The 27,789-nt window shown below is 32.1% G+C and overlaps 3 protein-coding genes and 3 non-coding genes across 6 annotated transcripts; 1 reads left to right on the top strand and 5 right to left on the bottom strand.

The window, feature by feature from the left end:
* Positions 1-3,495: 3,495 nt before the first annotated feature.
* Positions 3,496-7,378, bottom strand: LOC114384739 (transcription factor RF2a-like). Its single transcript, XM_028344500.1, has 4 exons — positions 5,673-7,378; positions 5,457-5,589; positions 5,238-5,322; positions 3,496-4,285 (listed from the first exon to the last, which is right to left on the bottom strand). The coding sequence occupies exons 1-4, from the start codon at positions 6,890-6,892 to the stop codon at positions 4,044-4,046; spliced, it is 1,680 nt and encodes a 559-aa protein (XP_028200301.1). The 5' UTR covers positions 6,893-7,378; the 3' UTR covers positions 3,496-4,043.
* A 6,399-nt stretch (positions 7,379-13,777) lies between these two features.
* Positions 13,778-13,861, bottom strand: LOC114385554. Its single transcript, XR_003660923.1, has one exon. It is a non-coding gene; the product is annotated as a small nucleolar RNA R38 (small nucleolar RNA).
* A 133-nt stretch (positions 13,862-13,994) lies between these two features.
* LOC114385563 lies at positions 13,995-14,079 on the bottom strand. Its single transcript, XR_003660931.1, has one exon. It is a non-coding gene; the product is annotated as a small nucleolar RNA snoR20a (small nucleolar RNA).
* Positions 14,080-14,292: 213 nt separating this feature from the next.
* On the bottom strand, positions 14,293-14,372 carry LOC114385562. The gene has a single exon (XR_003660930.1). It is a non-coding gene; the product is annotated as a small nucleolar RNA snoR64a (small nucleolar RNA).
* A 3,265-nt stretch (positions 14,373-17,637) lies between these two features.
* Positions 17,638-18,875, top strand: LOC114384336 (histone H3.3). The gene is made up of 4 exons (XM_028343996.1): positions 17,638-17,805; positions 17,979-18,055; positions 18,148-18,238; positions 18,467-18,875. The coding sequence occupies exons 1-4, from the start codon at positions 17,734-17,736 to the stop codon at positions 18,635-18,637; spliced, it is 411 nt and encodes a 136-aa protein (XP_028199797.1). The 5' UTR covers positions 17,638-17,733; the 3' UTR covers positions 18,638-18,875.
* A 6,302-nt stretch (positions 18,876-25,177) lies between these two features.
* On the bottom strand, positions 25,178-27,036 carry LOC114383203 (aldehyde oxidase GLOX-like). Its single transcript, XM_028342826.1, has one exon. It carries the CDS (start codon positions 26,962-26,964, stop codon positions 25,309-25,311), a length of 1,656 nt encoding a protein of 551 aa, XP_028198627.1. The 5' UTR covers positions 26,965-27,036; the 3' UTR covers positions 25,178-25,308.
* Positions 27,037-27,789: the final 753 nt, after the last annotated feature.

Raw genomic sequence — 27,789 nt, 5'->3', positions numbered from 1 at the left:
TCTTGGTCTTAAAAGAAGAAGCTCCTTTTTAAAAGTTTTATTTTTTGGGTTTTGTTCATTTGAAAAAAAGATACTTTTACTTTTAAAAGCATTTTTAACTGTGTTTAGTCTGACTTTTTCTTTTAAGAATTAACAGAAAAATTGAGCCAAATTACCTTTGCAAGTCTTTTACCCCTATTTTGAGGCTAGGTATTAGAGTAAGTTTAACCGTGAACCTTTGTTCTTTCACCAATTTTCTCTATGAAAAGTAGACTTGGTAGGAAAAAGATATTTAGACACCTAGTGAGAGATAAAAAAGAGATTATATATATATATGTGTGTGTGTGTGTGTGTTTGTGTTAGTGGATAAACCTGCAAATTGTCAAGAAGCCAACTACAAGAGAACATGTGTAGCAAAGCAATTCACTATGAGATGGAAGAACAAGATCAATTGTAAAATAGGATCTCATTGGTCCTTGTGTCACCCATGTTGAGAAATAGAAAACAAGAAATCCTATTTTCACACATACCTTGATCTCTCTTTTCTTTCTCAGATTTTTTCCCTCTCAATCTCATAATTACACTAAGTGAAACCCCTCACCTCTACACATCACCCAATATTAACTATGCTAATATATAGATATCAGATATAGGCCCACAACAGATAACTCCCAAACAACACCTCTATCATAAGTTGTTATGGCTAGTAACTGATTTGTAACAACTTTAATATGATTTTGAGACACTTCTTCAATCTACAACTCTCCACCTTGTCTCTAAATCAGAGAACTCCCTTCACAACTTTGTACCGTATTTATTTCATTAATTAGTTAAAATCTAAATAATCCATAAATCAACTCATCACAACTGAGTTCTATTGGGTTTGGATACAGTTGCCTATCTAAAGTCTCACTGTTCTTTTTCTCATTAGATTTGAGAAAAACATAGAAGCTATTCTTAGTAAAAATAAATAAATGTTGTAAATAAATAAAATATAGAAATTGTTCTTTGTAGCTTTTGCTTGACGTGAATCTATTGGGTTTTTTTTTTCTTCTTACAAACGGATTATCAGACACGCATTTCTTGTTTTACATATTCAAAGAAAACTTCTTCCTCTGTTGCAATAGGTTAGATCGAATATGAAAGCGGTTATATTTTAACAAAACGAATGAATCCAAGAGTGAATCTAGGGTGGATTCTAAGGTGAAGTAGTAATTTTTTTCCCTCACTGGTGAGACACCAAAATTCACCGTAGGATATATTCATAAAACATTTGTGGCTGTGATTCAAGAGACGAAACCGGATAAACTGGTATTTTTAAAATACATTTTTATTTTTATTTTTTCCTGATAAAATAATTTTTTTCTTTTCTTTTTTCTTTCATTTTCAACTTCTCTTCTGCTGTAGAATCTCACAAGACTAATGAAATTTCATCCCAAAAATTACCATTTTTTGCTACTGATTTCTTCAATTTTCATATAAAAAATTGGAAGAAAGCTTTCTGTTGCTTCTCATTCCAAATATCAAATTTAAATCCATTCGTTCAAACATTTTAACCCATTATATCATCCGAACAAAAAGAAAATACCAAGAAATTCAAACTGCAAAAATCCAAAATTTAAGAATTAAGATGATTAACTTCCAACAAATCTCTCACAAAAAAAGTAACAAATTTTGGGAGGGAGAGTCGCACGGCGTCGCCGTTTTATGGATTTTTGGGGAGCTGTTGTCAAAGGGCGAGGGTCGTGGTTAGGGCGGCGGTGATGGTGGTCTTGTCACGGTCCACATTGGTGCAGACGGTGAAGGATCGACTCACACACCACCGTCAAACTCGAACCAGCAGCCACCCACCACCGTCAAAACCCTAGCAGAGCAAAATTGGGGTTTTCTAGTTTCAGAGACAATAATACTGTTTTTGGGTTTTAAGTATGAAGGGCTATTTGGACCTTTCACTTCAACATAAACGACGTTAGTTAATAGAGACGGTAAGTGATGCAAAAGAAATGTATTTTATAACAAGTAATGTCTTCTTCAAAGAAAAAAAAAGCAATGTCTTCAATCTTTTTTTATACTCGTTTCAATTTAAAATAATTACAGGTTTAGAAGAGTAGTGTCTGTTTAAACTCTTTCCTTTTAAAAAAATTTAAGAATGTATAAAAAAAAGAGGGTTTTACGTAAAATAAAAGTTAAATTTTGTTAAGTTGTATTTCTTTTTTATTTTGAAACAGTTAAGTTGTGATTATAAAAGTTCCTTTTATTCTAAAAGATAATTGGGATTATAATTTTTAGATATTACTTAAGGTAAATTTTCAAAATAATTAAAATTTTAACTTTTTCAGATTATTTTTCAATGTTTAAATAAACATGTTAAACAAATAAAAGTTGATCTTTTGTAAAATGGAGCGGAAATAAACATACGCGAAGAAGTAATTAATTCTTTTCTAGCTTTATATTTGTTTTTGAATATTTTTATTACGCGAAATAAGATAGCGTTGATAGATTAAAAGGACCTTTAAATAAAATTTTATTTATTTAAAATTGAAATTATTTAATAAGTCTTATTCTTTGTGTAAATAGACGTGTCCTTAAGTATCAAAAAGAAAAATATTCTTTAGTACAATGAAATCTTAGCTGACTTTATTGAAAAGTATAATACTATTTTTTGCTCTTATCAAGTGTCAATTTTTTTAAAAGACGATGTTAACTATTATTTCATCAATTATACCATTGATTTCACTGAATTTTTTATTATTTTACAAATTTATTGTAAAACTAAAAAGAGAATAAAAAAATAATACATGACAAAAAAATAACAATGAGATAAAAAAGGTAAAAAGATAGAAATATGTTAATAAAATTGAAAATATTAATTATATTTGTATTTTTGTACCACTATTAAAAAAACACTTTAAACAGGAAAAAAATGAAATTTGTGTAAGTTGTAACCACCCATAAATGGTCGTATGATCGTCTAGCTTTATGATTAACTTTATCTTACAAGTGATTAATAATGTCATAAGATTATTGAAATGTCTAATTATGATTAACTATTTATAAACCAAAATTGACCATAACACAATAATCATATCGATTGGATAGACACGAGGGAGACAATTTTCAGATAATAATCACATCGTATATGCTAAATTATTGTTCATTCATGCATAAAAAAATTATTGCCCATTCAAGATGGTAAGGGTGACAAGAATGACTAGGATGGAAACTCATTTCAAATATAGATGGGTGAAACATTGAAGAAAAAAAAATGAAAAAACTTAGGGCGAGTTGATACAAATACGAAAACAAACAAGAACCAAATTGAAAAATTCAAGTTTAGAAAATAGGTTTCATTTTTTAAAAAATAAATATTGACATCATACTTAAAATATAAATAAGTGAATAATAATTCTTAAGATTTTGATACTCACAAATTGCCTTATAAAATCATAAATAGAGAAACTCATTTTATTCAAATTCAACTTAAATTACATAAGCAAGATGAAAGCTCATATTTCATTTAAACTCAAACTCATATCACTTTCATTTAAATTCAAACACAAACTCCTGTATATGGGAAACAGAAAAAATAGAAAATAAATCCTAATAACAAGAAACAAATCCTAATAAGTAATAATAGTAAATCCTAATAAATGATAGAATCCTCATTTTAATAGAAGAAACAAAATTTAAAAAAAATTAAACAAATCTTAATAAAATCAATCATAAATCCTAATGAAATCTATCTCAAATCACCATTAGATTTACAAATAATAACTAAAAAACTTAGGCAATAAAATCAACAATTCTACACTTTATTTTGAGTCTTCATATAATCATATCCTTGGGCTTGCACAAGTCGAACTACAACCTTATTAGATAAGAATTGCCTTCACATGAACTCCTTTTGCCTCTTGTATCTTTTGAACTTTTCTTTTGTTAACAGGTCATCACTTGGAATCGAGTCTTTTTTTTCCTTGAGCTTGGCCATGCAATATCCTATTCTGATTCATATCACAAACATTGAGTATACATGGTAGTAGAATACTTATGTACAATCAATGTAATCAGTAAGCAGTAGCTTTGCCATTGTGGCGCTGAGACTGAGTCTGTGTCTGCTCCTGGGAATGGGTATTGTGCACTTGAACATGTCTAAGCTGGTTAGGGTGCTGCTGTTCCTTTAACTGAAACACTTGTTGGCTAATAGCAAGCTGTTGAGCCATGCGACTTGAGAGAAGAGACTCTCCACCAAGTTCTGCGACCGTGCATCTTAAACGCCGCACTTCAGCATCCAAGGTCTCATTCAGAGCTGCCAAAAATAAGCACACAAATGATTGATTGCACAGCTGAAGTATTCATCTCCAGGCCAAAAACAAGGCAGTACAGTTCATTTTGGAAGGGAGAGGATGATGAAATGGAGATACATATTCTGAGTTACAAGTTCAAGCTGCTAAAAACATATTGCCAATGTCTTGGTCTTGGAGATACAAGTTTACAGTGTATAATTGCACTAACAAAGAAACATCTGGTAAAGAAGTCACAGATGATAAAGGAATTAGGCATGAAAACAACAGAAGTTTTGTGGTCACAATGATGGTCAGTGTAGTTTTTGACTATTTTCCATTAAGTATCAAAACATCAAATATAAAGAGTTCTATTATTTTAGCATATACAAGAAAAAGAACATTTGAACCTTGACTATCAGAGTTCCATTCCCAATCTCAATTTCTCTCCTTTTCTTTCTATTTTGGCAATTAAGAGCATTTAAGTGACACCATCTATGTAGGCAAAATTACACTGACATTTTTTCATATACAGTTTTAAAGAGGCTGTGCAAACGAGAACTTCAGAAAAACATGGTACTAGTGCAAATGTACTTGGGTTCCAAATTTACAAGCATTTGCCAACATGAAATCAAATTCCTAGATCAGACAGGTAGATTTCAGAGGCACAGTTGTGCAGAGATCAAAAAATTGGATAGAAAGTCACTCGAGTTTTAGTTAATTAACATCAGCCATTTAGATTATGAGAGCCAGCACAAGTTTGATTAATTTGCGAATACACATTCAAAAAATGCCATACAGTAAACCTAGTTATCACACAAAATTCATTTACTAAATGAAAATAAGACATCATTGAAGCAGATCATAAATACAAGTTATTTCTGAATAAAATTGACAAAGTTCACACTTTATAGGGTGGAACAAGCTAAAGCAGATTTGAGCTAATACACAAAGTAGATGAAAAATGCATATCCATACCATCTTTCAGTTGGGACTGCTGTTCCAAGGCTTGAATCCTTAATTTGTACTCATTATTCTCACTTTTAAGCTCTGAATTATTCATCTGTAGACAAGCAAAACAAAAGAAAAGAGAGAAAAGAATAAACGAATGCTAGAAGCAAACATTTTTCATCACAATAAAATATAATTGAAAAACTGAAGAAAAAGGAATATTGGCTCAACTCAGAATGTACACACCTGTAATTTGGTAAACTGAGTAGACAATGTGGTTGTCTCAGTCTGAAGTGTTTGAACTTTGAGCTCTAATTCAGAAATGTACCGCATCTTCCTCTCTTTTGAGCGAGCAGCTGATAGACGATTAGCCAAAATCCTAGAAAAATATTTCACAGCCTTAGTTTTTTACCACAAAAAAGAAAGGGACATAAAGACAGTCAAAGAGAAGACTATTATTACCTTTTTGCACGCTTAGGATCAGCCATGGCAATTTCAGCAAGTTTATCGTTCTCCTTTATTTTCTTTAGCTCCTCTGAGCTGAATTCACCATTTCCAAACTCCATGCTTGTTTCAGATGTCTTACCATCTATTGAACTGCTAGGCGAGTGTTGACCAAATCGGTTCTGCGAAGGAGGAAGCTTAGGCAATTCATCTCCAATATGAAAATTTCCTATGGAGCTGTCCAATGAGAAACTTCTCCGGTGTCGGGAACCAGGTGCAACGTCTCCATTAGAACTCCTCTTCACTCCTTCCCTCCTCTCTTCAGAACAGCGTGAAATAGCCCCTTGAGCACCAATCACTTTGCCATATGCATGACTCTCAACTTCATTATCACTGCTCTCAACTGTTTTTGAACCACTAGTTCTGCTATCCAAATCCTTGTCTTCCATACCAGAAAAATTCAGGCCATCAATATTGTCCAAATTCATATATGCACTAAACAAATCATCCAGTGCATCATCCTCTTTCCTCCCAACCATAGGTTCTCCACCAAAGCCATCAACGCAGTCCATATCCTTCATTGGTTCCTTTAACACTAACTGAATCGGCTTCTCAAAACCAGAGTTCCCTCCCCTAGAAGCCAAATTTTCACGGTCGCTCCAAGTCTTAGAGGAACCAGACTGAGGGACAGACTGAATAAAATCAGCAATTCCTAAAGGGGAATCACTGCTAGAGCGCCTATGTCCTTTACGAGGAGGAAGAGAATGGCCAAGCTGAAGAGCGTGGCCACGATTCGGCAAGGGGGCATGAGAGTTAGCCAAGCTTTCCTCAGCAGACACATCAGTCGAAATTGAGTCAGAAAAGGAAGGTTCTTTATAAGGGGAAGGACTCAATGGGGGCAAGGAATCCAGAGAGAAAAAAGAGGGCTGAGACAAAGACCTGGAATGGGACGAAGCAGGACTCAAATTGGGAGAACTCAAACGCTGGGAAACCGAATTGGATTGGGATTGGGAGGCAAAAAACTGAGGATAAGCTGATGAAGGTGAAATATTGGTATTAGGGTGTGAGGGTGGTATACCATAGGGTTTCTGGTTCTCAGTAACACCCATTTGATTAATAAGCATAACATTACTATTCAATCGATTTGGGGGTCTAAGAGCACCCCCTGATGATGAAGATGAAGATGAACCAAATACACAACTATTTCGATTCATATTACTCTGATCAACACCTTCCATTGACTCAATAATAATCACTAACCTTTCTAGTTTCTACACACAACTATTCAATCAATATAAAAGAGAATCAAACTTCAAAATCCTGACACATAGTTCACCTACAAGGCTACACTACCGAATAAAGTTGATAATAATTGATGAAAGTTTTTTTTTTTTTAACTAATACAGTACTTTCTGTACCTGGTCTTGGCTAGTTCTGATTAAAAAGTGCAAACCCTATCTAGAAAAAAACCAGCACAAGGACAAGGACAAGCATGAATTATAATAGAAGCAGAGTGTGTGTTTTGTGCAAAAGGAGCAGGAAAATTCCACGGTGGTGCGGAAGAGGTTTCTAGAGGAACAACATGAGAGGTTCAAGTGTCGGAGAGTGATGAAGATGATGACGATGTGTTTGTGTGTGTTTGAAGCTAAAATTGTTCGTTCTTTCTTCTCTCTGCGCGAGTCATCTTCGGTGGGACGCGTATATTGTTTCTTTTTTCCTTTATTTTCGGATTGCGTTTTTATTCTTTTTAATTTATTATTAAAAGCCGATGTTGTTGTATAGTATGGACTATAGACTATTATTTATTATTTATTTGCTGTCTAATTGATTTGAAATCTACACGTATTAGGAAACTCCTCCGTAGTCAACATACTTTTAGCAACTTTACATCTTGATTCGATAGAGACTCAACAAACGCGTTTCCACACGTCACATGAGTCATTTGAGTGAATTAGAATAAATAATTGAATTCATCTTAAAAGTGTGATATATTGATAAATGAATTCTCAAAAATAAAAAATACGAATGTAATTTTTTAACATAAAAAATATAATAAATTAATTTTACACATTATTTTGTCATTCAATTATAATATTTTTAAATATCAATTTGATAATAAAATTTATTTTTTTTAAAAAAAATTGACATTAAGTTATAAATTTTAGAGATTAATTTGTCATTAATTTATTTGTAGGATTAATCTATCATATTTTTGTATATTTAAGAATTAAATTTAAATTTTTCATCTTTTAAAAATTAATTTATCTAACATTTGACGAATTTGATCATTTGTCTATTTTTTATGAAATTTTGATCTTATGGAATTTATTTAAATTGAAATTGATTTAAAAACAATTGTATTTAATTATTTTTTGTTTCGATAATTTTCAATGTAAATTATTATTTTATTTAACGCAAATTTTGAACTAAATTAATTTTGTGAAAGACACACCACAGATCCGCGGATTGACCCGTTTGACCCACGGGGTCTACGGGATGAGAGTTTATTTGGTCCGCGTAAGAAGCGGAAGAGACTGGTCCGGTCAGCTGTCAATACGGACTTATGCGACTTTTGCGGATGGGCCTTACGTGAGATGGACCAGCCCGCTTATCCACTTTATATGCTTGTGTTGTCGATAGTAAATGGTTAGTTGTAGTAACTAATACTAATGCTTACCAGATTTGTGTGGACAATGCTGTCAAAAGGAAAAGCAGGGTCTAGAAGCTGCTGCCATACTTCTTCTTCAGTCCCTTGAGGTAATTGGGCCTGTTGATGGTTTCTCTTAGACCTGTCGATATTGTTATTAGCTGCTGTGTTGTTACATGCAGAATTACCATCAAATAAATAAGTTTAAAAGAATATGCTTTGTAAACTAACCATTAACTTAAAAGCTCTAGCAGGTTGACTTCATGTGAAATGTGATTTATTATTTGCAAACTCACTTCGTCCAAGACAAATAACAAATATTTCAAAAATAAGCTAATCCAAACGCTCAAGATAAAAGTTTTCAAGCATTAATCACTTCACTTTAAACTAAGTTATGTTTTTTTCCGTAAACACTTTAGAAAAATAGAATAAGAAAAGAAAAATAAAATAAACTTTCCTCTAAGTTAAAATTAGCTAATATATGAACTGAAATCAGCTTTTGAAGAAGCTTCTCTCATTTATCTTGTCTAGAAAAACTGATTTTAACTTATGAATAAGGTAATATTGATTTATGAAATTAAGTTTTTTTTTTATACTTTTTTATATGTATTTTCGGAAAAGCTTATCCAAACATGGTTTTTAATCAAAATCAATTTTGTAAAAGTCAACTCAATCATTCACACTCTTAGCTAGAACCCACATCCATGCATCAAATCTATATATGTTAAACTCATAGGTTGGGCAAGAAAATTATGGTTGTTATGTTAGCAAAAGTTTCAACAAGTACGTAGAAATATTGTAGGACACACGAGCAGAAGGTTGAACAGCAAGGGAAAAAGGAGATGATTGAGGAGAAGATGAAGCCATGCATGGGTGAGTGGGTGAGAAGACAATGTAGAAGGAGAAGTTTCTCACAAGAGTTTTGTGGTGCTGAGAAACAAGGACAAATGGAATCGAAAGGAGAAAATTGTGAACATTAACTGCATTGTGTGTCTTCATGTTTTTTCTTGCTTCTCTTTTTGGTGCATGAACCCCTATGCGCCTACCATGAGAATGGAAAGATTTAAAAATAAATAAAAATACTACTATTTAAAAAAATGTTTTTTTAAAATATTGTTTATCTAGTTTTGTTATAAGAAAATACTACTAATATACTTATTTTACTATCTAATAAGTGTTAATTTAAACCAAATACGCAATATATTAAAATTAAGAGATAAGTCGTGCGAAACAAAATTACTAATTGTCAAAAACTTATTTTAATTTCAAGAATTGCATGATAATAACTTCTTTATATTTAATTTAATTTAATAATTTGTCTAATTTTTAGCATTATTATTTTGAATTTAACTATTATACTTTAATTTGTTCTAAATCGACTTATAAACTAGCCTTAAAAAATGGTTCAACAATATAGAAAAACTAGTTTTGCTCTCAAAACAGGTTTAAATTCAGTTCTAAACTAAACTGATTTAAAACCAGTTCATCAAAAACCAAACTCTTTTGTCAAATAAATCAAAAACCAAACCATAAAAATTGTTCAATGTGGTCAGGTTTACCAAACAATGCACAATTCTATTTGTTAGTATCATTAGAACCAAAATAATAGACTTAACACATAAAAATTTGATTTAAAAAAAGTTGAACTGGATAAAAGAAACCAGTTTTGTTACATATAAAAAAATGAATTTCAAGCGGGTTCAAAACTAATTTGGCTTTAAAATTCGATTTAAAACTAGCTCAATTTTAAAACCAATTTAAAGTTCGTTGAGCTCAAATATCAGACCACTTTGTCTAATTCAAAATAGTTTGGACTAAAAATTGATGACTAAATTTAATTTGATTTTTAAAACACAAATCATGCACACTCCTAATTGAGATAAATTTATCTTAACTTTTACCCCATTCAAAATTTTAATAAGTACATTTGTTCAAGTTCAAATCCAACCAATAATGTATGACACCATTAGGTAAACATACAATGGCCACCTATAAAGAAGGGACTTTGTTCATGGAAGCTGCAGAGCAAGTTTTCTGTCCATAAACTCTAGTCTTAAAGAGTAATAATACACTCTCCATATCTAATAGTAATTTTCTATCTTCTTCCTCATTCCAAATATGTTGCGAAACGTGCTTATCACACGTCATCGTCAACGGGACCAGAATTAATTGAAACATTTTACAAACATGACGAAGAAGAAGTCATTAATACTGCACCAGAAAAATTATGTGTTTAGTTTAAAAAATTAATCTTGTCCTCTAAAGACAAAAGTCTTCCTACTTATTCATATTCAAATACATTTAAATAAAGATAATATTAATACCAAATTCGCGTCCTAAGGCTTGTCAAGATACAGTCATGATTACAATTTTAACATCTCAATTAAAATTAATATTAATATTAAAAAATTATAACATGACAAAAAATTTCATTTAATTTTTACACTAAAAATAATTACAAAAGATTACACATAAATAACATTTTTTAAATGCATCTACCTAATACTATCGATACTTTTTTATAACAAATGACATTAATTTATTTTTACACTACAAATAAGTACAAAAAATTAAAAATACATAGTATTTTTTAAACGCACATAATCTAATATTATCTATAATTTTTTTATGACAAATAAGATTGAATTATTTTTATATTAGAAATAACTACGAAAAATGATACACATATATTTTTTAAACACACCTACCTAATATTATCTACAATTTTTTTTATAACAAATGACATTAATTTATTTTTACACTAAAAATAGGTACAAAAAATTAAAAACATATAATATTTTTTAAACAGACGTAATCTAATATTATCTATAATTTTTTTTATAACAAATAACATTAATTTATTTTTACACTAGAAATAATTATAAAAATTTAAACACAAATATTTTTTTAACGCACCTACCTAATACTATCTATAATTTCTTTTATAACAAATAACATTACGAAAATTTAAACACAAATATTTTTTTGACACTAGATATATGTATCCAAAATTAAATACATATAATATTTTATAAACGCACTTATCTAATATTATCTACAATTTTTTTTATAACAAATAAAATTAATTTATTTTTACACTAGGCATAATTACGACAAATTAAACACACCTACCTAATATTATTTAGTTTTTTTTAAACACATTTGCCTACTGCTGTCTATAACAAATAACATTAGATTATTTTTACATTATAAAATACTTCGAAAAATTAAATACATCTACCTAATATTATCTAATATTTTGTTGAAAACTTAACTAAAATAATTACTAGCTAAAATTCAATAATAATAATGTGAAAATTTAAATATCTGATTGAAGCTTTCAATAACACCACCAGTAAAAAAAATCTTTCAAGCACCACATACTAACTCAAACTCAAAAAATTCAAATAGAATACAAGAAGAAAAGAATGTGTGTATTTGGTGGATATTATAGGTGCAAGAGTCCTATTTAAAGGCAAAGGGAAGAGGATGACTTCCCCTCTTACATTAAAAAAAAATTAAAGCCTGTTCTGAAACCTGAAAATAGGCCATGTTCAATTTTTTCTTCTCCAAATCCTATAACTGAAGCCTATTACAAAGCATGCATGAACTCCTAGACTGAACCTATCTCTGCATGACAGTGCACGGCACGAATCAATGCAAGGTTATCCTACTAGGACAACTGGTGGAATACTGCATGGGGTAACCCTTTGGGTGCTTTAAGGCCATTCAGGATGGCAGAACCATTTTTGTAAAAGGAACCCTGCATGGGGTAACCCTTTGAGTGCTTTAAGGCCATTCAGGATGACAGAACCATTTTTGTAAAAGGAACCCGTCATTTTGCCGTGGAACCTGCGGAACACCTTTATATATCTGACACTTTACATTGTTTTATTTTACAAAAATGATTGTTTCTGGCATGACTTTCATTAATTTGAAACTCTGTCAGAATCAGAATCAGCAACAGCAGTGGTATTTTGTGTGTGGATTCCCATAGGTTTTCGATACCCGAATATGTTTGGTTGCCATAGGTTGCTGCCTTTTCTCATCACTCACACAATCAAAATTTAGTGGAATATGTTGTCTAACAACATTGTCACTCCATGGCCATGTCAATTCTTCATCAAAGACAACATCACGACTGATTAAAATTTTCTTAGTGCTAGGATTGTATGGCTTATAAGCTTTTGATTGATCACTAACACCAAGAAAAATGCATTTTTCTCCCTTATCATCTAGTTTTGAAATGATCTACAGCTTCTATTCAAAATATGATACTCCAGTTAACAGCTTCGGGCCAAAAAAAATTTTTTGGAATGCCACTCCTCATTAAAAGACTTCACACCATATTTAAAATATGGTGATTCTTCCTTTCACAAACTCCATTTTTGTTTTGTTGAGGCGTATATGCTGCAGGTTCTGCTACTCCATTCTCAACAACATCCAATACTCTCTAGACCTCGAGAAGTTCCCCATCAACATGCTCCAATGGTCCTAATGACCATCAAAGCATCGAATTGCAGGTTGCACAAAGTTTTCTGAAGTCATAGATGGTTGCTACAGCCAAAAAAAAAGGAACAAAGCTACTGCTCTACTTTTATATCTGACATATTCTCCATATCTTTTGACTCACTCAATCTCTCCTATTTAAATTCACTCTTGGCAGCAGTGTCTCACGAACTCCCTCTCTCTTGGCTCACCCTCTCCTTTTTTTCACCCAATTATCACTCTCTAGCTTAGATACCACTGATAAAAAATTAAGTAAAGAAACTATTAAATGTAAGAAGAAATTCTGGATTAACTAACACTTTATTCATCAATATAACAGATTATATATAGGCATTACAACTCTATGTTCAAACACCAAACTAAGCACTCATCTGAACATGCAAAACAAAAAGAAAAGACACATACCCTCCTATAGATCAGGTAACCACTAACAAATTCCTATAGACCTAGTTAATAACAATAAAACACATCTTCCAACAATAAAGGAAATTGAAGAAGCAATTCCTAAAGACCCACGTGATGATATTTTCAACATTTTTAAGGTATTACTTATTACAATTTCTAATAATTAAAAAATATCTGCATAACTTTCCTAATTCACGAGTCAGCTAAGGATCCCTACCTAGTCAATTACATTGGTCATCTTTACCACAAACTGAGATTAATATCACTGAATATTGAGAATGTGATACCATTCGAAAATAACATCTTAGATTACTCCAATCATTCCCACTACATTTGGATACACAATCCTGCCGAATATTGAGAATGTGATACCTAATGAAAATTTAAATTATTTTACTTCGAAATTAAAATTGAAGAATACACTACTACCAAATTCCATTTCCGGGTTATACAACCATATAATTTGTTGAACATTACTTACTGAAAAAAACCAGAGACAGACAACAACCATTGCAAACATAGACACCAAAAAAAGAACAAATTCAATGTATTGAACCAAACACTGCGTGTCAGATTACAAATTTTCAACACCAGTTATATCAGCCAGGGATAACTGTAAAAAATTTATTTCTCATCATTCACAGTACTATTCAGTTCAAACAGATCAACATTAACATATGCACAGTAACAAGTATTGGGAAGAAGACACACCAGTATACCCAAAAAAACTCAATTAAAAAAAGAGAGAACAAAAACAACATTGTAAATCAGATTCAGTAGCCTCAGACCGTCCTAGTTCAAAATTTTCCACAAACGAATGCAAAATTTTGCATTTCAGCCATATTCAATATCTTCATCATTGGCTACAGTATTAATTAAAATAAATGATAACTTTGCAAATTGCGATCTTGGAACAAACAACGAATAATATGATTGCAAAACAGAGATAAAAAAAAAAAAAAAGGAGACCCTCGCAGAAGCATAGTATTTGTTATCTACGAGATGGTATACTATAAAAATATAAATATAGATAATTAAAAAAAAGTGGTAATGAGAAATTGAGAATGTGACTAAGCAGCATCAGATCTTCCTATTCAATGAAATGATATTCATTGCACTCAAATCGAAGTTTGAGTTCTCAACAATTTCGAAAGATTCATCATTTGGCATATTAAGCTGAAAGCATATAGACAAAAACAAAATGATTGAGCGAAAACACTAATAATGAAGAAGAGAGGAACGGCAATTGTAAACTAGGGTTTTACAGGATCAGAAGGAAGAAGCTTCGCTTTATAGGACGGGATAGGGCTCGCTGATGGATAGTAAAACGTGATTATTTGCAACTTTGAAACCACGCCACGAATTGTTAGGCTTGTTTAATTCGGCCACTAGCCCGATTTATGTTGGAAATTGCTTGGGGGCACCCAGCAAATTAAGAAAATGCCTAAAATACCCTTATGGTATTTTCGATTGTAAATAACAGGTTTAATTTTTCATTTCTGCGGTGCCATTTATTTTCCGCAAAATTTTCGTGACCTAGTGTAAGTTGTTATCGTTAAGGGCGGTTTGGTCTCCGGTTGTGTACATGCGTTTGTGAATAGTATACGATGAATTTTTGTCAATTTCCGTTGTTAGAGTGCAAAGAAAGATTTGACGTACATACGGATTGGCGGGCCATACGGATTGCTGATCCGTACGTACGTCAAATTTTTTTTCTTAATATCAGCCACTTTTTTGTGATACCGATTAGAATTTTTTTATTTATAAATTTTACAATGCTAAAACAAAACATGATTAATTTTAATTCACTTATTGGTTAAATTTAACAATGATAGGAAAATTCATTTAGTCATTAATAAAAAATAATTTTTTTCAAAACATGACCAATTTTTTTCAAAACAATGGGATAATATTATACATGACAAAACAACTATTATATATAAGAACATTATTGCAACAAATTTAGAATCAACACATGATAAAACAATTATTATAAAACAACTATTATATAAATAAATTGTTCATAAGTAATTAAAATGTTCATAATAATTAAAATGTTCAAAATCCTAAATTGTTCATAAACACGGCCAATAAAGCACACGGTTAACATTTGGATCAATGAATTCAAAAACTATTTTCATGTCAGCGGTCAACGACAACGTCTCGCAAAAATGTTTCCATCTAACTCCAATTTTGAGTGTTTTCCTTCAATGATTGAACACGAGCCAGCATTCTGCAACGTCCTCCAAGTGTCAATGAGTCCAATCTTTGTCTTTAAGAAAATAATACATGCTACTTGGAACATCCTCACAAATAAATAAATGTTATGTTAGCCATTTATGTTATGAAATTTAAAACTTGAAAAATAAAAAAATGTTGAGTTGCTCACTACTAAATTAGAAAGTTGCTTACCAGACTGTTACAGGTTACTTTCTGCTGAGTGAGATAAACCTTGAAGGTGACAGAATCTGACATTTGATGGTATAAAAAGTGTCATCTTGGAAATGATCTAGGTAGACAACTGGTTTTGAATGTGGTAAGAAAAAATGCATTATTACCATAATGAATTGAGGATACTAGATGATCTCCGGTCAGATGGTAAAAATCTCTTAGTGTTGTTCACTCTGCTACAATGGTTGGTTGGTCCAAATCTTTGTTGTAGACAACATTATGATAAGTTTCGTCTTTGTCAACCAAATGTCATACACCGTCAAGTACGTCCTTCCACTTGACAACATATACATTACTAACTTTACCGAAAATATACATGTGATATCACAAAATAAGGTTGGTTAGTTACATGAAATAACAGAAAATTCAAATGTTAGTTAAATAAAAATAAACATGATTTGGTCCCTGACGTGAACAGTCTGGAAAAAATCCTCTAATGGAGTCACGACATTTTGCATCATGTTTATCATTTCCCTCCATTCTTCGTGCTCTTCAATTGTTAATTCTGACATAATTAACAATCAAGCAATTAAAAGGCATTTAAGCCATCAACAGAATTAACATTCAAGTAACTATATGTTAATTCTTAATGGACACATTCACAAGAACCTACTCCAGTTCCTCGTTGAGGTTAGTCCAACGTGATGACGACAAACGAGAGCGTGACATTCTGAAATATATTTGACAAAATAATATTTTAGTATTTTTGTTATAGTAACATTTTCATGTATCTAATCTAATTTTTCTTTCTCAAATCTAATGTTTGTTTTAAAAATATAATATAATCTAATCTAAATTGTAATCTAATCCTAGTAACATTTCTTAGATAAACTAAATAATAAACAAATCATTTATAAAATCAATAATAAACAAACTAAAATCAATATAAATATTTTTTGTTTTTCCTATTTTTTTTCTAATAAAAATCAAATATTTAAAAAAAAACTCATAAGGATTACCAATCCGTATGGCTTTTCACTAACAGAAAAAATATTTTTTTTAGAAAAACCTATATGAATTAATAATCCATATGTCTTTTTCACAAAAAAAAAAACCATGAGTTGAGAAGCATGACAGGTAGGAAGAACAGTACATACAACAATACACAAACACACAAACACAAGCAACACCAATGCAAACCAAAACACAAAACAATACCCAATACACAATTTCTAATGGCAAGGAAGAACAAGCACCACGAGAGGAAGAAGATTCACTAATCTCGAAGACGGGAGAAGAAGAGGCCGCAACAGCGAGGAAGAAGTCGCAACACCGACGACGAAGAAGACACCGCAACTGACAGTGGAAATGAAGTGAGAAGAGGCCGCAAATTATCGTAAATGAAGTGAGAAGAAGAAGAAGATTCTCGAAAGAATAAACTTTCTCTCGGAGAAAGATGAATTGAAAATGAAGAGTAATTCGAACGAACAAGTCATTGTATCGATTTTATATTAAAGGGTGAAAGGTATCTTCGTCCTTTCACCCACGTTGCTGGTGCCCCAGCAAAAATGATGATACCCCAAACATCTGTCATTTATGTTTTATCTATAAGAATTTGGACTAAAAAGATGAGGAAACACTAAGGATGAAGTATCAAATGACTCAAATATTATTTTATTTTTGAATTAAAGTCAACGTTTTTTTAAATATATTTATTTTCTATTTTAATTTATTTAATTTTGATCTATTTAAGATTTTGATTTTTTTTATGTGTAGTCCAAATAAATTCAGGCTTGACTAAAATTAGAAAAACGAAAAAAAAAATGATGTAGACTGAGTTGGGGTTTCACCCGGAACGAAAGAAACACAATCGTCCACGCTGGAAATCCTGACTTTCTCAAACTGACCAATCAGAAAGAAGCGCACGGATTAAGATCAAATTATCAAATCCTAATTACCGTTGAAGTACTCAAAGTCCACGGTCTCTTATCCCCCAATTAAACCGACCTAACCCCTCGTATTACACGCCCATATAAATACCCAATTAAACTATTCCCTCTTTTCCACATCGCACAACATTATTCTTTCGCACCTTGCAGAATCAATTTTCTCTCTCAATCGTCTTTCATGGCTCGTACCAAGCAAACCGCTCGCAAATCCACCGGTGGGAAGGCTCCTAGGAAGCAACTCGCCACCAAGGTATCAATTTTTTTTTGCTTTAGGGTTTCGTTTCTTACTAGCTAGGGTTTCTCGAATTCAATTACCTTTTTTCTTCCTTAATTCTCGAACGTTTATTGACAATTGATTCTTCAATTACGTAATTATGTGATTTTGGAGATTAGTAATTTTAATAAACTGTGATTTCTGTGTAGGCTGCAAGAAAATCTGCACCTACCACCGGTGGAGTCAAGAAGCCTCATCGCTATCGTCCTGGAACTGTTGCTCTTCGGTAATTTGCTCCTTTCAGTAATTGTTTTGTTTTTTCTTCTCCTTCGCGTTTTGAATTTTCGCGAATTATTGTTTTTTTTTTCGTGGTTTCAGTGAGATCCGAAAATACCAAAAGAGCACAGAGCTTCTGATCCGCAAGCTCCCCTTTCAGCGTCTTGTTCGTGAAATCGCGCAAGACTTCAAGGTATGTTCTAAATTCAAAACCAAGGTTTTAAATATTGGTTGCGGTCCTGTTGTGGTTTCATTGAGACCGTTGATATTGCAGCAAATCACTGACATTTTTTGTTGATATCGTTGCCAATGTGACCGATATGATTCCAGGTCGTGAACAGTTAAAACCATGTTCAAAACCCTAGTTTTTGACCCATACCTTTTTTTAATTATTATAATTAAGTTTTTGTTTTTTGTGCAGACTGATTTGAGGTTCCAGAGTCACGCGGTTCTTGCGCTTCAGGAAGCTGCGGAGGCTTACTTGGTGGGTTTGTTTGAAGACACCAACCTTTGTGCGATCCACGCCAAGAGAGTGACCATCATGCCCAAGGACATTCAACTCGCACGCCGCATCCGTGGAGAACGTGCTTAGGCTTATAATAATGATAATAGCATAGTTGTCGCCTTTTCGTTTTGCAATACATTTCTTGTTTCTTAGGGTTTTAGTGTTATTTTCCAGTTTGTTATGTTTTGTATAGAAGATAGATATATCAACAGCAACAGCTTCTTACCATTTGTAGTGTGCCTAAACGGAAATATTTGAATAATTAGATTCACTTTGGCCAATTCTCTTGTGGATTTAATCAATATTACTTTTCAAGTTTTTGCCACTTGTTTGTTGTATATGCACTGGCGGCGATAATTTCCATCATCTTTGGTTTTGTTTCGTATTGATTAATAACTATGTGGATTGAGGTGCAACCGGCTCAGATTGCTCCTTTGATTCAATCTGATCTATTGAATTTATCGTTCATTTTGCGAAATGTATGATCATTTACATTAACCTTTGTATCATTAAAATAAAATTATTCAGTTTTAATCCGGTGCGATATTTAGCTGAAAAACCGTCAAAGGATACTGAAATCAGAAAGGGTTCTTCTTGGCTTGCTGGTTGGTTCCTTAGCAACAAGGATAGGGAAAGAATGCGCGTGAAAAGGTGTCAATGATATTACCAAATTCGACATGGACACGTTTTTTGACTTCTATTATTACTTCTGTTAAATGAAGGTTCGGTCGGACCCATATGTCACTTTTTCATAAAAAAACAAAGTTCCCTCTAAAACTTCTTTGTTTTTAATTTTCTTTCTCCTCTATTTTAATTTTTCTTTTCTTTCGTTCTAACTTTTTTTTCTCTTCCTTTTTGATTATTTTTAATATTTTTTCCTCTTATATTTATACTTGTTCATATTTTGATAAAAAAAAGCTTTACCATTTTATCAGGAAAAAAAACATTATTATTATTATTATAAGATTCATATTTTTATATTAAAATTAATTTAAATATAATTAATATTTTATATAAAATTGACTTTATGTGTAGTATTAATTTATTAAATATATTTTTATTATAAACTAGTTAATGGTAGAAATCATAAATATCATTAAGAGCAATGAATGATAAAGTTCTGAGTATTTCACACAAATGCATGTCTTATTCAGCTTAATAACATTCAAAATTAGTTTTAATTTTGAAATTAGACAATATAATTTTTATTGTAATGGGTTATGTTTATATTATGAATCATTATATTTTTATGACTTATTCAATTTAATGATATCTAAAATTAATTTTAATTTTAAACTAGATAAAAAAATTATAAATGTAGTCTTAAAATAGTAACCATTTTTAGTGGATAGAGATGGAAACAAGACAATTTGATTCCCAACAAATATATAGGATGAAAATAGGAGTGAGGGATGGGAAATGAAACATCCATTTGGTTCTACTCTGTCGTCATGTCTATTAACCATCATCAATTATATTTTTTTGCTCTTATATAATTACAAATTTGAATAATATTAATATATCTTTTAGTCTTTTTGTTTTTTTTTTGTTTAATTTTATTGAGTGACAACGGGATAGGGAACAACATACATGTCCCCACCTTGTCTCATTGTTATGCTTATTCACAATCATCACTCAAATTTTTTTATTTTAAATAATTATAAATTTTTATAAGATTAAAATACCTTTTAGGCTTTTTATTGTTTTATTTTTTGCTTTTAATAATATTCTAAATTAAAAAAATACTTTGATCCATTCACATGTTTTTATTAGATCAACTTATTATATAATATTATATTATTATATACAAAACATTGATATCTTTAAATATTAATTTCTTTAATAGCAATCACATTAATAAATTAAATGTGTATTTCATTATTTAATTTTATATAAAACATGTGAAAACAGTTGAACCACCCTTGGGGGAGGTACATGTATTGTGCTAGTTATTCTTAAAATTCGGAGGATGATTTACATTTTTTTTTCATTTATCCCGTTGTTTCTTCACCATCACATGTTAAAAAAAAGTTTTGCCATAGGTCCATTTAATTTGAGTTGGGCTGTATCACTGAGGTGTTGGTTGTCTGGGTTTAGTTTTCAAGATCACAGTGTTGGGTTGAGTTTTTCAAGCTCGGTACAATTCTTTGTTCGTTTTTGGCTGTTACTATGTCCACTCCCCCTTCTCCTTTATTTTTCCCAAACTACCCCACTAGAACACACTCCCCCTCAACGTTTTTCCACTTATAGCAACAAATAGATACTAGAAATACTATCAGGCCCGTTATTAGGGGCTATGCGGACAATTTTACTATCATGATAGTACCACATGCTAATGGAGTGTAGAATCTAAATCCATTTTTTAATTCCTAACTAAACTATTTTTAATTTACTTTTTTGAAAGACATGCCTTCATCATAAAAGGAGATCCAATCACTTTTATTGTTGTATTGTACTTGTTGCAGTTTGTTTGTTAATTGAGCCAAGAGGCCCATCCATTCATGGAAGCAGGATGTGCTTATGAAGAGAGGTGTGATATTTAAGTTGGCTGGTCGTGGCAATGTGTTAGTCAGATGGTGGACATGTTAACATCTTGGGCTATGATTCATGTGTGTGTGTTTTTTTTTTGCTTTGTTATGTTTTTTGTGCCTCATGTGGCTTTCTCTCGTAACTTTTCCAACAATTAGGCTCATTTTGTGTTGTTGTGTCGAGTGTTTTTAATTTAAAAAAAAAAAATCCATTCAAAAAAAGAAAAAGAAATTATCAGATAAAAAAATAAAATGCATTTATCGCCATACATCGTTTTTTCTTCTTCTTTGACCTGCGAATTCAATATTTAGGATAAAAAATCGATATATAAATTATAATCTCAGGATCTTTGACAATACTAGTTGATAAAGCTTTTAAGTTGTTAATTAAAAGCTTATAACCTAGTTTATTGATTAGAAATGTTTTTTAATTTTTTTTGACAAAGTTACTTTTTAAAGCTTAAAAAAGTGTTTATACTATTAATCGAAAAGAATATTATTTGTCATCTTAATAGTTTTTAATTTCCATTATTTTATCTAATTACTTTAATTATTTAATCAATAAACTATTAAAAAGGTACATTTATCTTCATTGATCATCTCTTAATCTAAAATTTTGGATTTTCAACATAATATCACTTTCATTCGAAAATGAAATGAAAATCCAAAATCGTATATTAATTTTCTTGTGTTTTACTTAATTTTTAAGAATAATAAGAAGAAGAAAAAAGGTTGGCCTCATTCTACTAAATAAAATGGGATGCACCACTTCTTAAGACGGCTGCTACAGATTCTGTTTGTCATTTGACACTTGCACTTGGTAATCTTTGCATGTGTCGTTAATTAAATAATAAAAACTGAAATTAACTAGACCCGTGAATTAAATGTGAAGCTAATGAACAATGACCCGTGAGTGAATCACAGTGTTTATATTTATATGAGCATATGACCCGTGAACCAAATTTCAGACTTACTCATCCGTGAACACTATCTGTCATAAAAACCCCTCAACCTATTCGCCAACTATATCCTCTTGTTCAGACAAATCACTCTCATCCCAATCCTTATTCAGTTATCAATCATATCAGTGTACCCCATTATCATGTCATTTCCTATTATTATTATTATTGGCAAATAAAAAATCTTTTATTAAAATGTGTAGAATTACACCACTTTTATATGTTTTATTATAATTTTTATAATATTTTTTTAATTTTTTAATAATATTCTAAGAATATTAGTTAGTAATATCTTTATTCATTTATCAGAAAACATTAACAACACACTCTTATATTTTTTTTTAAATTCACTTTCTTTAAAATTATTAAAAATTATAAAATCAGAAAAATTTAATATATATGATATGAAACTCATTAAATTTTATTATTTTCAATAAATTTTACTCAATAAAAAATAATATAATTAAAAAGTATGTTAAAAATGTATTTTTTAACAATTTTTTTATTTAATAATGTATTTATTCTATCTACTAAATTTGTTGCTGTCATTGTGTTTGGAATTGATTTTTAACAAAACGCCATGTAGCACAATAAGGATATCTATGTTGCTTTTCTCTAAAGTTTAGTTATGTTGGGATATTGTTAACAACACTAATCAGATTCTATTTGGAGTGTAAGCAAGAGGCAAATGGAGAATAATACCAAAAATAAAATAAAAAAGTCAAATGGAGAAAACGACCTTAGAGTTTGGGATTTGCTCAGTTTGAGCAAAAGGAAATGTGTATAGAGTAAGACGTAAGGACTGTTATATCTAAAACAAGTAAATAGAAGTATCTTTACCATTAAAATCTGATGAGTTGGGATTATAACATGCTTCAAATTGATAAAGGATTGCTACAATTTTACTTAGCGACATCTTATCACGAGTATTATGCAGACACCTCTTTCTGAAAATAAAGAAAGTTGTTATTGAGATTGTCATAGCAGTACGTTTGGGGTGTTCTCACATGCTGTTGGGCCACTCAGAGAAAGACTAGCTACCTAGCAGGCCATGTCGATGATATTTCTCTTATTTTTCCCCCAAAAAATAAACAAATTTGGGATACCAATTACCTCTTTGTGTATATTAGATCAATACTGATAGAATATATATAGTTAATTAAGGAACCCTAAGGAGGAAAATAGTGCAACGCGAAGGAGAAACAAATGTTTGTAAGTTTTAACATTTGTATCAAAAGTTTAAGGATATATTTGAAAATATTATTCAATTATAAATTATTGTTTAAATTTCTTTTAAGATAATAATTTTAAAAATTAATAAATTTATTGTATATAATAAATTGTAATTTTTTTTTCTCATATGTCAATTAAGTGAAGTGACTCTCATGAGACTTAAAATCTATGTATATTATACCACAAAAGTTTTTACTTTGCACCACATGGGTTGTCATTAGTATCTACAAAAACTCCACCACAAATCGTACTCCCTGTATATCGTTTCAAAAATCTAAAGATTGAACAAGCAATCAATAAACGGTTTTTTTTTTTCTTTCTCTACTTTCTTTCCGATGAATTGCTATGTATCATAAATAGGCATTAATTGGTGTACGTCACCCTTTGTTAGTTGGATAATAAAAGGCAATGCAATTCTCATCAACCAAACTACTCACTGAGTAAACAAATCCGCCTGAAGTTATCATACGTTAGTGCATTATATATGAGTACAATAAAATTAAATACCCCAACCCTTTATTAAATAATATTCCTTTTCACAAACGAACCCTTCATTTTGCCCTACAGTCCTACTAACATTTTCATTCCCCATAATAAAAAGAAAAAGAAAAAATCTTCATCTTTCAAGATAGCCATGTCCAAGATCCAAATTTATCATAAAAAGTAATAACACTTAAAACGTATGGACAAGCAGGATATATTGTGTAAATTTTCCCCCTGATCCAGTTGCTTATTTAATTTTGATTAAAATTTAGTGCTTTTTTATCCTAATATCCAAATACCACATTGGATATTGGATTTCTGATCAAAACTTACTACACTAAACCAATGTAAAACCTATACACCACACATACACATTATGGGTACTGATTTCAAGAAGTTCTTTTTTCTTCTTCGAATTTAGTTTTTGTAGCATTTATTTTCTTTTCAATTTACATTCACATTACTATTACATTTGATTTTCATTTGCAGCTTATTTTTATTGCACTTTATAGCTCCAGGCATTTATTTGAAGCAGAGTTACATTCTTGTATTTAAGTTAAATCTGGAGTATATTTAAATTTTCTTGCATACTCATGATTTCAAATAATTAATTTCCTTTCAAATCCATGCATTTATGTTCTGAAGTTATTATTGTTTACGCGGTATTCCATTTTTTGTATACTATTTGTAATAAGCAACGACTGAAGGTATTGTAATAAAGTTCAGAACCTCAAGATTAGGTACTTTATGCAGTCAATCTATTAATGCTAGTATATTGATTATTCCCCATATTACCTGGGAACAAACATTGATAACTAATTAACTTTACATCAACATCCTATCTTAATTCGAGTGGCACACACGATATGCCTAAAAAGAAGAAAAGAAAAAATAAAGTATATCTCGAAGCCAGTCATTAAAAACCGTAGTAATAGTCAAGTTTCTATACTTTTTTCCCGGCATTAAAAATCGTCGTAATTAACCAACGTAAGCCTCGACCAACTTTGTGTCGTTTTTCAAATTCCTTTTCACTCCATTACATGATGGCGGTAATTATTCCTGTGCTCATACTAAAACTCGGCATGCCCTAGCATGTGTCTCATGCCCCGATCATATACTACACTATGGTAACTAATAAGCATAGAATCTAAAAATAAAAGGTACTATTAACAGTTAAAAATCGCAGACGAAAAACAATGGGCTGAGGAAGTATCTGTACAACCCACCACCCGTTTGCACAAGAATACAAACTATAGTCACTCGGTTAATTTCGTCGTTACTCCATGTAGCCTATTAAGAAATTAACACTTTACTACTTTACTGACAATTAATATCAACTTAGTTAAACAATAGCTATTAGGAAATCTTTGATGTTTAATTAAGTTGAATAGAATTATTAGTGTGAATGATAAAAGTTCTTGATATATATAAATATCCATAATTGAATTTCATATCATTGATTAAGCACAAGTTATATATGTGTATACACTGTTTCTTCTTCTTTTTCTTTTTTTTTACATTTTACTTATTAGGAGCTGTAATATCAGATAAAAGATTAAAGTATCTGGATCCAAATTCCTTGGCTTGGAATTTCTTGGTGGACCACAAAGAGTAGATAATAACCGGGTGGTGCAAGAACGGGTGAACCCGGTGTGGTAACCTCAATCTCATACGTTGGTGTTGGTCCTCCCACAATATTTGTCACGTTGATAGGTTCCAACACCAGCATCCTCTGATTCATCGAGAACGAGTGCGTGTTAAATGGCGGCGCCGAAACCGTCACCCGCACCAAACTCCGAACCAACGACCCACCCGCCACTTGGACCCGAACCTTCACCTTCTCACCATACGTAACTTTCGTTCGGGCTTCACTCTCAGGAAACACAATCCTCGGACGCACATCATCGTACCCACTTTCCAAATATGGAGGATAAAACGCCTCCACACTAAGCTCCGTTGGAAACATCACGTTGCTGAAATTATAACCAATGTGAGGGTTGCTCCCAGCCACAAGCACCCTCCCATCACGAAGCAAGATGGCAGTGGAGTGATACATTCGGGGAGTGTTCGACTCAACTAGGATTTCGAAGCGCGACCCGGTCGATTTATCCGGGTTATAAACAACCGGATTTAAAACCGGATCGCGCGCGAATTCCCAGCCAGCACTCCCCGAACCGGCACCGTTAATAATCAAAACGTTGCCGTTCGGGAGGAGAATCATGTCACCCATGACTCTCGCCTTTGGCATAGTCTCGATGACCCATTTAGGATCCGGGTCGGTTATTTTGATCCGGGCACAGGTATTCAAGGCTCCGAGAAAGTTACCCTTTTTGGCTTCGTTATAAGACCCTCTCGGGGCTCCGCCACAAACTAAAACCTCAGCTTCAGAATATGGATTACGTAAGGGTAAGAGAACAGCTGAACCGGTGCTGGGGTAGCACCTGGGGTCGCCATGTGGAACGGTAGGGAAGGTTCGAACGACGGCGTTTTTGGTGAAGTCGAAGAGAATGGCTCTGTTGTTGGCGAAGATGAAGAGGGTGGAGTCCACGTTGAGGAAAACGAAGGGATATAAGTTGTTTTCTTCGTGAGGGTCGTTGGTTTGAACGAGGAAGGGGAGAGAGTAAGCGTTTTTGGCTCTGGTGTGGGTTTTGGGGAAGAATTCGTAGTTGAATTGTCTTCGGCCGCCGATGATGATTTGGCGGCCGTCGGGGAGGAGGTGGTTGGTGGAGTACCAGCGGCGGGCGGAGAGGGTGTCGGAGGGGAGTTCGAGCCAGTCGCAGGTGGCGGCGGTGGTGGGGCAGGGAGAGAAGGTACGGACTTTCTTCTCGCCGTCGTTGAAGCCGCCGGTTTGGATTAGGGTTCCGTCGGAGGCAACGGAGGCGGAGGAGCACCAGACATTGGTCTGGAGGAAGAGGGGGCGGAAGGTGTTGGAGGAGACGTCGTATTCGAGGGAGTGGGCGGTGCAGTCGGTTTTCACGGCCATCTCGGCGGCGTCGTGGCGGCAGAGGCCGTCAGGGAGGGAGAGGTTGGAGAGGCCGAAGTCGGTGCGGTCGAAGATCACCACCGTGTCGGTGTGGAGGAGCTGCATGTGCATGGCCACAATGCCGATGCTTTGCTGGAGGACCTTCCAGTGGCCGCCGGCGGCGGCGGCTTCCGCCGTGGCGAGGAGAATTACATGAAGGAGGAGGAGAGAAGTTGTTTTTGTTGTCATTGTGATTTTATGGGGTGTGAGGATAGCTTTTGTATTTGGATTAAGTGACAGAGTGATGGTAGTGTCTGTGCTCGTGAGTTTAAGTAGTGCAGAGATGACGACGAAGAACAATCACAATCACAATCATCATACAGATTAAAACATTTAACTTCTGCTTTTTAGCGTTCCCAATAGTAGAAACATTCAATTTACACCACTTATTTTTCTAAGGAAAATGTTTTGATGGAAACTCTATCCAATTATTGAAGTAAAAGAAGAGAAAAATATATACATAAATATCCTAATTTTTTTTATCCGAAGCACTGTAAGAAAAATTTACTGGATTTATAATGTAACCAGTGTCTATACTTAGATATTTATAAATTTTAAATATTTAGTTCATATTTTTATTTTTTTGTATATTTATGTCTTTCTATTATATTATATTATATTTATATTTTTCTTTCTTTATCACTCAAAATATCACATAACACTAGTGTTTAGATATATTTATTTTAATGTAATAACAAAAGAGATAAAAATAAATAAAAAATATTGATGAAATATATAAAATTATGAGTGTTTGTTTATTACTACTCTTATTCTAAAGTGATAAAAATAAAATTAAAAAAATTATGTATGAATATGTAAAGCAGTTATATTACAACTTAACCACCGTCCACCACGTTGGCAACGTACAAGTGTAGTATTATTTTAACTATGAGTGTATACTAATTAAATTCTAGAAAATACTTAAGAGTAAACCATAATATAAAAACACAACCATCACTCTTTCATTTTGCATTTATTTTTTGAACGGTTACAATTTGAAAAGAGTCAAAGCTT

Source organism: Glycine soja, chromosome 14 (assembly GCF_004193775.1).
Source record: "Glycine soja cultivar W05 chromosome 14, ASM419377v2, whole genome shotgun sequence".
Lineage (NCBI taxonomy): Eukaryota > Viridiplantae > Streptophyta > Magnoliopsida > Fabales > Fabaceae > Glycine > Glycine soja.
This window is presented reverse-complemented; position numbering and strand designations above follow the sequence as displayed.

Bases quoted from the DNA above. Each gene is read 5' to 3' on its own strand.
- LOC114384739 (XM_028344500.1), bottom strand. From the start codon at position 6,892: ATGGAAGGTGTTGATCAGAGTAATATGAATCGAAATAGTTGTGTATTT. The intron at 5,323-5,456 runs GTGTGTACATTC...GCTTGTCTACAG, and splicing joins CTCAGTTTACCAAATTACAG to ATGAATAATTCAGAGCTTAA. The intron at 4,286-5,237 runs GTATGGATATGC...TATTTTTGGCAG, and splicing joins GCAGTCCCAACTGAAAGATG to CTCTGAATGAGACCTTGGAT.
- LOC114384336 (XM_028343996.1), top strand. From the start codon at position 17,734: ATGGCTCGTACCAAGCAAACCGCTCGCAAATCCACCGGTGGGAAGGCT. The intron at 18,056-18,147 runs GTAATTTGCTCC...TCGTGGTTTCAG, and splicing joins CCTGGAACTGTTGCTCTTCG to TGAGATCCGAAAATACCAAA. The intron at 18,239-18,466 runs GTATGTTCTAAA...TTTTTTGTGCAG, and splicing joins AAATCGCGCAAGACTTCAAG to ACTGATTTGAGGTTCCAGAG.
- LOC114383203 (XM_028342826.1), bottom strand. From the start codon at position 26,964: ATGACAACAAAAACAACTTCTCTCCTCCTCCTTCATGTAATTCTCCTC.